This window comes from Xyrauchen texanus, chromosome 31, assembly GCF_025860055.1.
Source record: "Xyrauchen texanus isolate HMW12.3.18 chromosome 31, RBS_HiC_50CHRs, whole genome shotgun sequence".
Classification (NCBI taxonomy): domain Eukaryota; kingdom Metazoa; phylum Chordata; class Actinopteri; order Cypriniformes; family Catostomidae; genus Xyrauchen; species Xyrauchen texanus.
Window position 1 is genome coordinate 4,158,503 of NC_068306.1, and position 15,729 is coordinate 4,174,231.

General features: G+C 35.3%; 1 protein-coding gene and 1 long non-coding RNA gene across 6 annotated transcripts; one reads left to right on the plus strand and one right to left on the minus strand.

Moving 5' to 3' along the window:
- Positions 1-1,458: 1,458 nt before the first annotated feature.
- On the minus strand, positions 1,459-8,247 carry LOC127625032 (uncharacterized). 2 transcript variants are annotated; one of them, XM_052100083.1, is made up of 7 exons: positions 8,101-8,247; positions 7,948-8,016; positions 7,497-7,553; positions 6,942-7,159; positions 6,694-6,853; positions 6,351-6,460; positions 1,459-1,938 (listed from the first exon to the last, which is right to left on the minus strand). In XM_052100083.1, the coding sequence occupies exons 1-7, from the start codon at positions 8,174-8,176 to the stop codon at positions 1,906-1,908; spliced, it is 723 nt and encodes a 240-aa protein (XP_051956043.1). In that variant the 5' UTR covers positions 8,177-8,247; the 3' UTR covers positions 1,459-1,905. The 2 variants fall into 2 exon arrangements, with proteins under 2 accessions (XP_051956043.1, XP_051956042.1); XM_052100082.1 differs by lacking the exon at positions 1,459-1,938 and having other exon boundaries at positions 5,699-6,460.
- On the plus strand, positions 3,730-15,456 carry LOC127625050 (uncharacterized). Of its 4 annotated transcripts, none has more exons than XR_007968241.1 (7): positions 3,730-3,870; positions 5,347-5,417; positions 6,386-6,479; positions 9,477-10,602; positions 10,712-10,946; positions 13,356-13,397; positions 15,024-15,456. It is a non-coding gene; the product is annotated as an uncharacterized LOC127625050 (long non-coding RNA). The 4 variants fall into 4 exon arrangements; XR_007968243.1 differs by lacking the exon at positions 3,730-3,870 and having other exon boundaries at positions 5,168-5,417; positions 9,477-9,652; positions 9,784-10,602; XR_007968242.1 differs by lacking the exon at positions 3,730-3,870 and having other exon boundaries at positions 5,168-5,417; positions 9,477-9,575; positions 9,784-10,602.
- Positions 15,457-15,729: the final 273 nt, after the last annotated feature.

Sequence of the window (15,729 nt, forward strand, 5' to 3'; positions counted from 1 at the left end):
ATTGACAGAAAAACACAGAATTGTTGACATTTTTGCACGTTTATTAAAAAAGAAAAACTGAAATATCACATGGTCCTAAGTATTCAGACCCTTTGTTCAGTATTTAGTAGAAGCACCCTTTTGATCTAATACATCCATGAGCCATAGCTTAGCTTCAAGCAAGCACCATTAATAAACCTGGACTTTTCTTTCAGTTCTGCTTTTATAACAGTAAACTAACATGCCCAGAAGGTTGCAGGGAGATTTTGTTATGACAGTATAAAAAGAGGAACAAATTCTTTACAAGTTCTTTTTAGATTATGTTGCATTGGGGTTGAAAGACAACAATGACATTAGTGCAGTAAAGCATTTAATCTAATGTAGAAAAAGATCACCATGTCTGGTGTTTGAAATCATACAAGCAGGGTTGTTTCAGACCATTCTGGCACCCTATGCGAGATCCCTATTGCTGCCCCCTGTTGGGGTGGGGTTGGGGTGTGTTGCGGCGGCAGCCTCTTTGGCCAGCAGGTGGCGCTCTAGGCGACCACCTAGTTCGCCTATGCCTAGAAATGGCCCTGCATACAAGAATCATATAATAGTATGTAAGTAATAGTAAATCACATAATTTATCTATAAAGATAAATGGACATTCCGGAGACTCGCTGACGGATGCAATTTGTCCCGTTTTTAAACCTGGTCGGATGGCATCATGGTGAAATCGTTCAGTCTCTTTTCCACCATCGGGCCGAACGGTTCTGAGCATGGTGAGGAATGGTTACAGTAGCTTTCCCACCAGGACACGATTTTGCACGGCACGATTAGAAAAATGTGCTCAACTGTGCTGGCGGAATGCCAATAGTGATGTTGTGACTCACGATTGGTCATTTGATGAATTTCTTGTGTACGTTCGAAGTCTGTTTTTCAGCACTACTTTCATATTTTGGCTTTCCCTCATTATTCATAATGCAGCACATTTGCAAGAAAGGCAGAAATAGCTAAAATACTTTGTGTAATGTACCAGCTGCATTGTGTAATGTCTCTCATCTCCATCTCTAGATCCATCTAGGGTTGGACTTTATTGGCTGTGTGCTAAAACAAATCCCCTGCAATCTGATATAGTAATATATCCATCCATATATCCACGCATTCATGTTTTACATTTTCGCTCAACATTTATTACATGCCGTCCGTTGTGCAAATGTTGCTGAGTCAGTGGCGGATGCTCCCGCCATAAACGTGCAGAAACGGGCACGCCGCTTCTCACGATCCGCATCAGTTCGGTACCGTACTCCCGCACTAAAATCATCAAATACTGCTTATGTAGTTAAAAACTATTTAAACAAAAATTATATTGGGATGTGTTAAATAGCCTTGATGTTAAACAAAACTTTATTACAATAATAATTTTACAGAACATTAACCACTTCATATGATATCTCTGACTAAGGTTCATTGTTGTATTAAATTGGCTTGAACCCAGCTAACAAAAAAACGTCCCCAGAACGTCCCCTGAACGTCCACTGCGAACGTTCCCTGAACGTCTTCGTGTAGGGTTCTTTAAACGTTCGCAGGACGTCGTGGGGGACGTTAGCGGGACGTTCGCAGGACGTTGCGGGGGACGTCAGCGGGACGTTCGCAGGACTTCGCGGGGGACGTTCGCGCGACGTCCCGAGGGACATTCACGGGACGTTTAGAAAACTTTCGGGGACCTTTACGGAACTTCACTAGAAGTCCTTTTAACATCTTAACACCCTTTTATAGTGTAGCATTAGTCTGATAACACAAAATTGAACAACCAAGGAACAAACACACAACAAGGAAAAACACACAAATTCCGAATATCAGGACACAAAAATACTTTTATTTTCATAAACAAAAACGTGTGTGTGTGTTTGCGTGGAGTTGCCAAGTTTCCATGTTGAAGCGTTACTCCTCCACATCTGATTCCACCCTTGGAACCTAAAACAAAGTAACAAAATGTAAACCTTTAGGTTTTATCTTAAATACAGCTAGTTTTCTATAATTTAAATATTTTTAAATGGGCTACAGAGGATCATTGTGCCCTAGGCTAGAAGTGATTTTATTCAAGAACACATTGTGCGGTTATACTTTGTTTTACGGTGTCATTGACAGCGTAATTATATATTTAAGTAATATTATACATGTAGGCTACTTACTATAGAGTTAGGGTAGGATTAGGGTTTGGTTGAGGGTTAGTTGCATGTAATTATGCATAATTATGCTATTGTAAGTAGGCTACATGTAACAAGGACACTGTAAAATAAAGTGTTACCGCATCGTACCCACTGTCTGTTTGCATACACACACGACACAAGCACAGCATCATAGAGATGTATGAATTCGGAAGTCTCCTGGTACTGAGTACAAATTCATGCATTCATTCTGCGTGCTCTTTATACACATAAATGACCTTTTACTTGCCGATACACACCTTTTTAGTATAAAGCCTATACGCGCTTTTTTAGGCTATGATAGGCTACACACACAAAAATAAGTCATCTTCAAAAATGCTTAAAGATCATACAATTTTAACTTATTTTTTCATATATCATATTAACAATGACAACAGGTCTATATTTGTCAAGTAGCAAGACATGCTTAAATATGCAAACATTATATTTGATTAGACACATGGCAATTCACCGAATCATCTTGCTCAAACACTTTTGGAGCACCCATGCAGGTGAAAAAGACGTAGACATATACTAAATGTATTAAAAATGTACTTGAGTATGTTTTTAGTAAAATAAACTTTTTGCCAGGGTTGATATTGTCCCCACCACCTTTTAAAACATCTCGCGGCACGGATTGTAGGCTACCAATAAAAATAAATATTGTAGCCTACTGCAGCCTACTGTACGGAGTGGGGGATTTGGTGGTGTAAATATATTTATTCTGAAGCAATATTTTCAGATTTGACACGCTTAAATCTTCATATTTGTGATATTTACCCCAGTGTGTTATTTATTTTTATTAAGACAACTTTACGTTATTAAATGTATGTATCATCTTTCATGTCAAATTGTTACATTTGATCAATAAATTCAGTTATAATAATAAGAGGGCTGTTACCCATTACATTAAATAATTCGCACTGCAAAATTACAACTGCAATAAATAATGTTATGAGATTGATGTTTTAAATAAATGTTTGAATATACAAATAAAAAAATGCAATGCTTGAACATGAAACTAAACCGCCAATAGGTGGCGGCATGTGACCGTCTTAATTAGTGAGTCATAATTGAGTCATTCATACAAAAGATTCCTTCAAAACGCTGAATCGTTCAGTAACTGCGCTGCTGTTGGAACTATTTTCGTCGGCAAAATAGAACATAAACAGTTGATATTGTTTGTGTCTAAAATGTAAATAGCTTAATAATACATATTAACTACGCTACTTGATTAATGAACTATAAATTCAATGTAACATTTTCAATCGTGATATTAATATTTAGCAAAAAAGCTCCCTTTGTTGTTTTATTTATAACATATGATTGTTTAACATAACACCACTAACGTTTGATTTTTTACCTCAGTGCATTTCTTCTGTGAGTTTTGTGTGCTGTTTCACTCATTTGTTTTTATTTCTCCACGAATGTATCTAAGCCTCAACGCGACATTGTTACCAGAAATACACCCATTATCAACCGCTGTTTAACGTTACATTGAATGTAATAAAATCACAATCATTCTTACGTTTCGGTGCTTCCCTGGTTATTGTTTTTTGTCACTAAAATTAAGTTACTCGTCCGGTCGGTCAAGTACAATAAAAGTACTTCGACCCCCTCCCCCTGCGAGCTGCTGCGCCACCCCATAATCCCGCTGACAAGAGTGGAAGACTGCAGGCTGCACCGTCATTGCTAATTGGTAAGTGCGTTATTCAAGTATCATTTAGGAAGTACATTATAAAAGTAAACTGGTGTTGATGTCATGTTAGTCTGTTACATAATTATATAGGCTGAATCGGTGATATTTGCTTATTATTCACCAAAATTGCTGAATTTAATTAACCAAAACCCCCCTGCTTTTTACCTGACATCTTTGAAAGACAGATGCAATGATTAATGCATCCATGGCCAGGATATAATTATAAAATATGACATGATTTTAAAAGTTATTATTTTAAGCCTATTTGGAGAGAGAGATGTTTATAATGTGACAATATGTCAGTCATCGTGTGATAACGAAAATATAACTAGGCCTACTACTACTTGTTCTAAGCAGGTGTTGTCAGTGAACAGGCTGTAAAACTGTTGTCTAAGTTACAGACACTCATGAAAAACTGATGCTAATTATCTGGGAAACATTGTCTAACATCAGTCAAGTTGTCATTTTTTGTGTCAAACAAGTTGTTTTTATAACATTAAAACAGGCGATCATGATTTATCTTGAATCTTACCCAGATACAATAGTGCTATTTTCTGATTGGCTATTGTAGGGTAGAGTGAGTATAGTTGAGACACTTTTTTCGTTTTGATATTTCACACAAAAATAGATACTGAAAAGAAGTGAATTTCCACATGACATGCCACATGACATTTCATTAGCTTGTAGACTAAGATATTATCAATCAATAATACCCATGAGTAGTTTATATTTTCCACAATTAGCTCATAAAAATAAGGTGCTTTTTGTCTCAACTTTGTCTCAACTGTACCCATATGTGGTACAGTTGAGACACCCATTTCTAATGATGTAAAGGTAAACTAATCGTTCATTGCAAATATAATAAATAAAGACAAATAAATAAAATAACAATTGTGCAACATGTTTGTTTATTCATCCATTTAAATTAATTAATTTTGTTTAAATTGGCTTTATGCACAGCTGCACTACTTCCTGAACTTCAGCCAGCTCCTTTGTTTCCTGTCTGCCATTATTGGACAAACTGATTAATCCAGGTGTGCCTGACCTCAGTAGTCACAACAACAATAATCAGACACACCTGGATTAATCAGTTTGTCCAATAATGGCAGACAGGAAACAAAGGAGCTGGCTGAAGTTCAGGAATTAGTGCAGCTGTGCATAAAGCCAATTAGCACTGGTAAAAATTTATAAAACAGAAACAATATATTTTATATATTATTTAATAATACAGTTTATTTATCACAAATATCCAATTTTAATTTAATTTTGCGGCTTATGCTGGCTAATTACTGACGTTTAACCTTGTTTTTCACTGTGTTCACATATTAGATGGAGAAATAATTACAGAGGGATTTATGGATATCTGCTTTTGTTATCCTGTAAATCAGAATATACTGTCTATGAATATGTTGCCCATACCTCTCTATCATTTATCAGTCTTTTACTTCTCACTAATTTAGACTTTTGTTTCCACAGGTGGGAATGCTGTCCTCCATTGGTTGAAGAGATACCAAAAACATCATAACCAACCATGGCCATTATGGCTCGTAAGTATTATATATAGATGCCTTTCACTTTACCTAATCACCACTCTCGCATTCATTACTCACTACTCTATGAAGGTAAAAAGTATCAACACCCTAGAGCACGTAGATGTGAATTTGAGAACTTGTACAAAAAATAATCATATTACGTGAACATTTACACTTGCAACTCAGGGGCGGTGAGAGAGAAGGGGTGGCAGGGTGTTCAAAGCAATGTGTTTAATTGTACGTTAAGCATCTCCCTCCCATTGAAAACGCTTAATAGACCAACAGTTATTAAAAAAACCACACAATTCGTTATACATTATTAATAAAACAAAGGCAGCAGGTTTATTTGCACTGAACACAAATTTGCTTTCTTTCGTCATATTCTGTGCTCATCTGCTTTTCTGTAGAATGCATTATTAGTATGGTGTTTACTGAGTTTGATAATATCATTTATTTCTTTATATATCAGTCTAATGCATTAAGCCATGTTAGCATCTCAGAGCGTCTCCCTTTCTCTCTCACCGCCACTGAGTTGCAAGTGCACAAGTTAGTTTTGCAACGAAATTTGAAATTGTAGTGACAGATTTGAGAAGTGCCTAATTGAGGTTGTACTGCGATTAAAGGCAAATATATATATTACAAGTTTGTGACTGTCATTGTATTTCTGTGAATGGCATTTTTCACATTTGTGACTACTTGTCTGCAGCTTCAAATTCAGAATATATATATTTTTTTTGTCTTTTGTCTGCGAGTGCAAATTTCAACATTCAACTTCAGATTTTAATTTGACAGGTTTTCACATTGGAGCTGTGAGTGTAAATGTTCACGTACAAGTATGAATATTTATTGTACAAGTTCTCAAATTCACATCTACGTACTCTCCAGTGTTAATACTCTTTTAAAAGTAAGCCTACTTATATTGTGAGTTTTTGGACAAAATCCTCTTACCTGAACATTTTTCTTTGCTTTCTCACGATGTGGAGCATGCTTAAGGGTCACGGCTATCATGTCTTCCACACTCTGGGTCTTGTGGTGTGGATACACCTTACTGCAGGCACCTTCAAGTTATAGTTCACAGTAAGTATAACTAGATCACAGACACATGTAGAAAGTATTATTCTCGATAGTACTAAAAATCCATCATGTTCTCATAACAGATCATTTTCCACTTATATATTTATATGCTAAGTTTGAATGAATATTTCAATCAAAGAGAATGAATCTATCACATTCAACTTGCGCTTTTTGCAATCTTGGAGACAGGATCTCTTGAGTAATGTTTTGAACTTACGTATGATCGCATCATTGATCAGCAGTTGCTGAAATGCCCGTTTTCCTTTTCTCCCTTTGTAGCTGTATTCAGCCCAAAGGGAATTCTCTCCGATTTTTTTTAGCATTCTTCTAATGCCATCCCCCAAACTGCCTGCACTCTGAAGACAAAGATATCGAATCTACATACAAACAACAACAATCAGTTATCAAAGAACAGTGCCAAGAAATTGCAGCATAACATAAAACAGCATTTGTTTCAGCACATACAATCTTCTTGCGAAACTCAACAGCTTTCAGCTTTTCGCACAGCTCTTCCAATTCCTCCACTGACTTGCAAGGCTCCTCTAGCACCTCGAATAGGTCCAAGGCAGAGGTGCTTTGCTGGTTCACAGACTGCAGTCCAATAGCTGTTTTAATATCGGCATGGATTTGGTCAAGTTTCAGCAGTATTCTTCTCTCCAAGCCATCAAATAGCTGAGAGATATCTGTGAAAACATTGTGAAAACATTGTCTCTCTCTCTCTCTCTGATTTTTTTCTCAATTTTAGTAATTATAGCCATTCAGCATTACAGTATAATTAAAATCTATCAATTTTAACATTTATGTAATAAATGCTTCAAATAACACTATTGTAATCAATGCAACAAAAAAGGCCTATGCCCTTCAAAATATTATATATATATATATATTATAGCAAATGTCAAAAAGACAGATTAAACAGAGCTGATTCATATTAAAGAAAGTATGACTGTTAGAATCACAATGCCTGTACATATCTATCCAGGTCATCTGTATATATGTGTATAAAGTCTTTCTTCGTACCTTGAATCTGCTGGCTTGTAGAACTGGACTGTGGTTGGAGTGTTGAAGCAGATTGAACTGTAACCACATCAATCAAAAAGATTCAATGTTACAATGCAGAAGTTTTCTGTTATCCTGCTCACCTAGGCTTCATTTATTTGATCAATGTGAAAGTCGAAACCGTTATAATGTGAATTATTACTACAGTTTTTGTACTGTAAATGTAAATGACTAAATGCAGTTTAATTACTAAATACATTTATGTGATGGCAAAGCTGAATTAGTATAGTCTTCATGATCCTTCAGAAATCATTAATATGCTGATTTGCTGCTCAAGAAGCATTTATTATTATGAATGTTGTAAAGAGTTGTGTTGCTGTTTTATTTAATTTAGTTTAAAAAAAGTCCCAACCTTAAACTTCTTTCTATAATTACTCAGTTACTGAAAAATTAAAACTCAAAATGTACTCACAGGAAGGAGCATTGGGCAACATCAAATGAGTTTGTTTTTGTTTTTTTCTTTTTGGCTGCAGTTCCTCATCTAAGGTAAAAATAAAAAAAAGAACTGAGTGAAAAAGACATAACATTGTTTAAACCTATAAAAACTAAATAACAGTGGTCTTACCTTCATCAGTCTCAACAGCTGAAAAAAAAAAAAAACAGTGACAGCAATCATGTAGGCAATATTGACTTCTCTTCATATATATATTTTAAGTGACATTAATTTTCTACTTACACTCAAGTGTAGTTTCTGCTAATGTTGATCTGTTTTTTGATTTTGTTTTCTTTTCTTTGCTTGTAAGCTGGTAATGTCATCTTCCAGGCCAAATGGAATAATGAAAATAAAGAATTAGGTTATATAGTTAAATAAATTCTCCTTTTAAAAATCCTCACTGATATTTAAAACCCTTTTTTTTTTTTGGTATGAGCACACCACAATGAATTCACCTTGAGACGACCCACCATTCTCATGAACTGCAAAACAAAATTTAATTAAACATTAATAGAGAACACAAATTTTGGCTTTTCATAATCATTCTCATTTCAGTTATAGTTTATATGCTTACAGCTTTGAGCCTGTTTTGCCCATCTGGGCTGGCTGGGCAAGACTTCTTCCTCTGCAAAAAACAAATTAAAAAAATTACCTTTCATAATAAATTAGGGAAGATCTTTAACCTATGTATTATACCATATCTAAATACCTCTAAATCGTCTAGGGGAATGACTTTTCTCCCCTATTCTCATCAGAGTCCTCAACATGCGACGTTTCTTGGGCCTTTCTTGCCCGAAATCTTGCGAGACCATAATTATCTGCTCACAAAGCAGCATAACTTATTATAGAAATATTTGCTATTGTTTTGTCTTGATTAAAAGTTTGTAAGGTATTATTTTGCATACTTTACCTGTGTCAGAAAATATTCTGACTTGATGTTTTGACCACAGCTTCTTGTCTGGAATGGCACATTTTTTTACCATAATACCAGCGTTCACGTGAGGCCAGTAGCAATACAATACCTTTCAGACATAGATGTATTTGTTTTCATTTGCACATTTACAATAAACCTGTTTAATATTTAACATTTATTTTTATATATATGGACTTCGTCTTACCTCATTATTTAACTCCAACCAGCTGGATGGAGCCACCTCAACTTCATTGTGCTCAATAAAATGAAGCACAACATAGCGCAAATAATCCTGTATTAAACAGAAAAGTTAAAATATAATTTGTTGAAATTTTTATAATTAGTTATGAATTGATCCATAGGACATGCTCTAACCTCATGAATAAATTATGATAATGGCTGTTTTGTATCAGATCCATTTGTTCCATTTTGATCCTCCTTGTTTTCTTAAGTTCTAGACATTCTCATTTCATTTTTGTAGTTAAAATGTTCTTCTACAGAAAGGCTTGAGTCTTGTGACATATTTGATGATTTGGTTGTAATGCTCTGTGTCTTTAAATGAAACTAATAAATAACTATGTACATCTTTCAACAGTCTACAAAGTATGAAGGATAGACACGACAATTCTGATTCCACGATCTTCCAACATGAATGCCCTCCTCTCAAGTGCCTTTCTGTCAAGGCAACGCATTTGTGAGTGCCTAATGCTAGCTACATACGCTCCATAAAGACGGGAATCGCATGGTGTCATCAGATATGGCTGTAAATTGGTGAACACTCTGCATAACATTGTGTTGTCCACCCCTTCTGACACCACCTCACAACATTCTTCAGGGCTTAAAACAAACACATTGTTTGGGCTTTTCAATGACACCACTTTTTCCTTGTTTTCTTGCTTCAGCTTTGATGTTTCCTCCAGACGATTTGCTACTTGAGTTAAGACATTTTTTCCAGAGCGGACCATGTTCTTCATCTGATGTAGATAGTTTTCAAATTTAAACGCACTGCAGTTGTCAAGGCAGCCAAAGTTTTGAGCATCTTCTGAAAGGTGCAGCAATGAATGGACGTTGTACACTAAAAATGTCTCTCCATATATCTCCCGTCCTTTCTCCACAAAGTATTGAAGTAGTTGGCTGGCATAAGGCCCTTGTGCCTTTGTAAGTTCTGGACTCACTAAGATGCACAGAGCAGTGCTAAAACACAAGAAGTGTTCGTACAGTTGTCCTTGTAGTGCTCCCTTCAGAACTATCTTCCCTGTGTATAATGCAAACTGTCTGAATTCGGTTGCTTTCCAACGCTCAATTTCTTGCAACCCCTTGGCTTTCTGGCAAAGCAGTCAGGAATTGTTTTCTTCAGTGTCACCAGCCTATTGCTTACACGGGCCACGTCCCCTGATGACATGCGGTACTCGGATCTACCTCTTGTCCACAATAGCAGCAACTTTTTCATGACCCCAAGGCAGCTCTGGTGCATGTAATCGATGGGGAATGATTTGATCATGTCGATTGGGAGGACAGAGAAAGGCGAAATCTTCTCCTCGTGATGGTGTTCTGGTTGCCAACACTCCCTGAATGATTGGTCTGTCCTCAAGGTCAGATTGTCAACATCTGGATACGTCATCCGACCATCCCAGGATCCCTTCTGGGTGCATCTGTCGCACCCATAGTAGCCCGAGAACTGCTTGACACACTTGACCATGGCTTTGGCAGGAGCATCGCAGGTAACGCATCTCAGTTGGATGTTTAAATGTTTGCCTTCCCAGGTCAGACCATTCTGCATTAGTTCTGCCAATTCCTGAACTGTGTCACTAATAAAGTCTTGTGTTTTAGGTTTGGATGCAGCAGTGGTGAGGCAGAGGGGAAAATACATGCTGGTGACAAATTAATGGAACAAAGAACTGGCCAGAGGGACAAGTTTGAGCTTTTAAATAATGGTAGCCCATCAACATTTAAGGAGAGGTCCAGTGACTGCAGATGGTCTGTCACAGCTGCATAATATCTGCTCAGATGCTTTGAGAGCTGATCTGCCACATTGAACTGTACACTCTCAACAGCATCTTTGGTAGTAAGTTCATAATGCTTCTCATTTGCAAAGAGTGTCCTTGCAGTATAGGGGAGTTCTGCATGCCCATGTATTTTGAGGATGTTTAAGAGAGCATCCACAGCATTATGTTTAACTTGAAACTTGCATGCCCATTTTGAAAGTTCTTCCTTGAGAGTAGTTGTATCCTGTTCGCTATCAGAACTTGACAGGGCTGGATCTATAAACATGCTAAAATTTTCCTCCTCAAAGACCTGGTTGTGACTGTCACTATCAGCAAAGCTGGCCGTCTCAATTGCACTGATCGTTTCCTTGTTGGCTGCTGCCTTTTGTGCCCTTGACACTCTAGCCCAGATTTTATTGTACTGCCTCTTACGCTCTATTGATGTCATCCATCTACTATACTGGTGTCTCTGCCAATAATTCAATAAATTGCGTTTATCAGTACATTTCCAGATTTAATCTGTTTTTCCCTTAAACTATCAGCCATATAACTTGATTGGTACTGAACTTACCTTTTGGAGGACATACTGGCCAGAAGTACAAAGGCTGAGAAAACAGAAATAAACAATTAAATAAATACACACACACACACACATACATATATATATATATATATATATATATATATATATATATATATATATATATATATATATATACATACATAACTATTTCAAACAAGATCAATTAAAAGATGTAGCCACACTGTTGGCTGTTTTTAACATCATAATACTTAATATTGTTTATATCAAATTTAATTGTTATTTTTTGTGATGTATGGCATAAAAAACTTAGTCATACATAACACATGGTTTTGTTCTCAGGTAAACAATTTGTAAATTGTTCATAGTTTGATTTTTCAATGTTTAAAAGTTATATTTAAATATACATTTAAATTTAATTAATTTGAATGTATAATGTAAGCTATACAGATTTAAAGATAATTCCAAAAAGATATGCATTATTTATACATAAATTCAGACTAAATCAATGGTCTGCTCAGTCTACAGCTGTGACCTTAGGAATAAGTTCATGAATCCACGTCTTTCTACAAACACGGGAGGTGAATTATTATTCTGATTTGGCCCAAAAGCTACTTGCAGTGGTTATTGTTTTTAAGGTCCACTTGAATCATTACTTTCCAGTGTGTTTTCCCCATAGACTGTAAAACAGTTTATAAGATAGAAATAACTCTAATTTTAATTAAACTCCAGTACAATAGGTGGCGGCATGCATTTAGTGTGCTGCCCGCCAGTAAACCCATTTGATGAACAGGAAGTTGTAGGGCCATATCCGCCTATGATATGCACACATCACGGCAGGCAGACGAGTTGCTGGAAGACTGCGGGTAAAAATTTTTGCCTAATTTGAACGTTAAAATGTGTTTAATCGTGACTACAGTAACTTTGTTTTTCTTCTATACAATAACGTTAATCTTTTGACAGATTAAAGTTATTCGTCACTAGCTAAGGATGCATGATCTTGTGCACATCGCTCGCGCTAGCTGTAACTGTATCTCGCGCACTTCGCTCGCGCTAGCTGTAACTGTATCTCGCGCACTTCACGCAGCGTATCTTATATGTATGTACGGTTAATATATATTAATACACGTAAGTTACTTACCTCAAATTTAACTTTATTTCCACTGGTTTCGCGAAGAAAGTGGTGTAATGGACCTGCGACGTACTATGAAAGCTAAAATCCACTAAAATATGATAACTAATGTAACGTTACCTATGATATGAACGCGAATACGATATGAAAAATCAAACAAATAAGTAACTTATAGCTATAAACCTCGTATAAACTAACTAATCCTATTCACAAACACGTATGAACAGCATATATATACACACAACTTAACTAACGTCAATTAAGCTACGAAAACTACCTATCTAATTATCAAACTGTACACTATAACTAATATAAATACTATATATGATAACTATAACTTAACCTATGATGAAATCTAAATGAATCAACTAACTTATCTAACAATTAACTACAAAATACACGCAATTTATGAAAAAAATACGAAAATCAATAGGAGCTCGTCTATATCCACCACTGTCTTTCACCAACAAACGTTAATTCCGTTATGTCAGTTATAAGTATCTCTCGCGAGGTGCATTCAAATTTGTGTATTCAAATGTATTTTATCCCTCTCTTAGTCAAAGCTATAGGTCAGGACATAGCTTTTGGTTTGGCTGAATTTTAATTGTGACAATTCATCAGTGCTAGTGTTTTTTTTTTCTTCTTCTTCTTCTTTCCCTATTAAAGGGAAGTTTGTTGCTTTTTATTCCAGACTCAACCTTTTTGTAAACCCACAGATGACTATTGTAATAATAATGGAGGATTGTGGTACAAGAGAGCATTTACACTTAACCTAACAATTAATGCCTATTAATCTAATTTGTTTCTGTGTTCCAGTCCCTGGTGTCATAGTTTACTTCCTGGAGGAGGATGCTTTAGGTAAGCAAATTCAAATGACACCACTACCTGAAACGTTTGCTTTCTTACTATTTTAATAACATATTAGGGCTGCAAGGGTATTATGTATCTGTGTAAAACAAATGGAAATGGGGTGTTCAATACTGAAACATGAATTTATTAAAAATCTTAGCATTTGTTTTAACACCAGGGCTTGACATTAACACCGCTTTGGCAGGTTGAATTTTATATACCTTACATTTTTCAATGGTAGTGTTTTAAAAAGGCATCTGAAATAATAAAACTAAGTGCAATCTAGTGTTGGCAGTAATATTGATTTTTCGATACATATTGATACTGAAATATCTGAAACTCTCTGGCAGAAAAGATACAAACGATACCAGCTGCGTGTTCTCGCTCTTTAATCTCTCCGACCATGAAGTTGACACACCAACCCTTTACTCACTCATTTAATTTGCTCCGGATTAATGTTGTTGGTGGTACAGGGCTTGAATTCTGGCGAGGATTGCGCGTATTGAGCAAAATTTTACTCATTCCTGCAGATTTTGTGCTCTCACCCAAAGTGCACTTCACTGTGATGATCCAATAGTTCAAATTATCATAGAAATCAGCTCTTGATAGAAACTTGGCGCTTAAAATAATGTAAAAAAAATAAAAATTATCAATTACATTGTTTCAGTTACTACGTGGTGACAAGTGACTGTTAAAAAATGTTTTTGTTATTGAATTATTTATTCAAGAGAATGTAGTACTGTATGATGCTTCTGAAATAAGTCAGAAAGTTGTGATGAATTGTTTTTGTAAATGTTACTTATACAGTCTTGTAGAATCGCAATTCTTAAAAAAAAACGCAATACATATTGTATCGCCATCGTAATAGTATCAAATAGGGAGATAGGCGTATCGTCCCAGTATAATGGGTATATATATACCCATTGCTGCTGATATGGTGCTAAATCATACATAAATATAGATTGTTTCATTGTAAAATCTGTTCACTTTGGACCTATACAGATCTGAGATATTATTTGTATTCACACAATGCAGGTCAGACCAATGTGGCCAGGTGAAAAAGACGTACTATTAAAATGTACTTGAGTATGTTTTTAGTACAATACAAATATACTTGAATGCATTTTTAATAAATTTTACTGTACGTCTTTTTCACCTACAATGAGCAATAATTCATTATTTGGTCAACTGTTCTTTAAGGACACTTTTACAGCAGTATTTTTGGTGTTTGACATCACAGAAAAGTGTTGAAATTTTTTTTGAAGTACATGAGAACAATTTTTGTCTGTAGTGACAATATTCTTTTTGTAGTTTATACCTTTTACAAAATGTTTCAAATGAACAGTCACATTTATTTATTTTTTATCAAGCTTGTATTCCTGTTTTTTATATATATATATATTTGGGCTCTCATATTATTCAGATTTTTTTTTAAATGAGAATCATGTATTTCCACCCATCCATTATGCATGAACTGTTATTCATATTATTTTTATTTTGGGACAAAAAATACCTTACTTTGCAGCCTGACCAACAGTTTGTCAATTGAAATGATGGGTGTGTAGAATGTGAAATTGCCGAAGTTTACATGAGGATGCATGTCTTACCTGTATCTTTTTCATTTTTCTTTTCCAGCAATTTCAGCATTGGACTTGTTCCCATCCTTTTTGGTCGCCTCTCCTGCACTTGCTGTTTGGAAGTCATTGCTTGCATCTGATTCAGGACCTGTCATTCTGCATTTCTGTTTTCATTCGCTTTGCTTACATTTTGAACCCTTAGCAATAATAAACGTTTTCTATTTGGGCTATAGTTGTACATTCAAGTTTGTTTTTTCTTAATTGAATGTGTTTGTGTGGATATGCAACAATTATTTATTTTATAGTACTTCATTGATGGAAATTTGCAAAGATTCTGAATTAAAAAAACACATTAACATTGTTCTTAATTTTTATTGTCATTGTTTTAATCAGTTAATCTATAACTGCACAATGGTGGTGCACTATTGCCTGATTTTGTGTGCATTGTGATTTAGATTATGCAACACATTAAATTGACCCTAATTAAGTCATATAGTAATGGTGGTGGAAATTATTTAATGAAAACAATTGCATTGTATCATATCTTTTTATTCATTTTAAATAGTGAAATCAGGTTTAGTTGGATCATTGTAATACAATCAGTAAAGGATCAATATTAAGGCCATGTTTTACAGAATATTGAGTAGTTTCTAAACCATTCTTAAGAAACATGATTTGTTACATATAACTTTTTTTTTATTGGTAAAACCATTTCCACAAATAGACATGTTTTCCTTACATTACTATGGTTTAATGCATTAAAA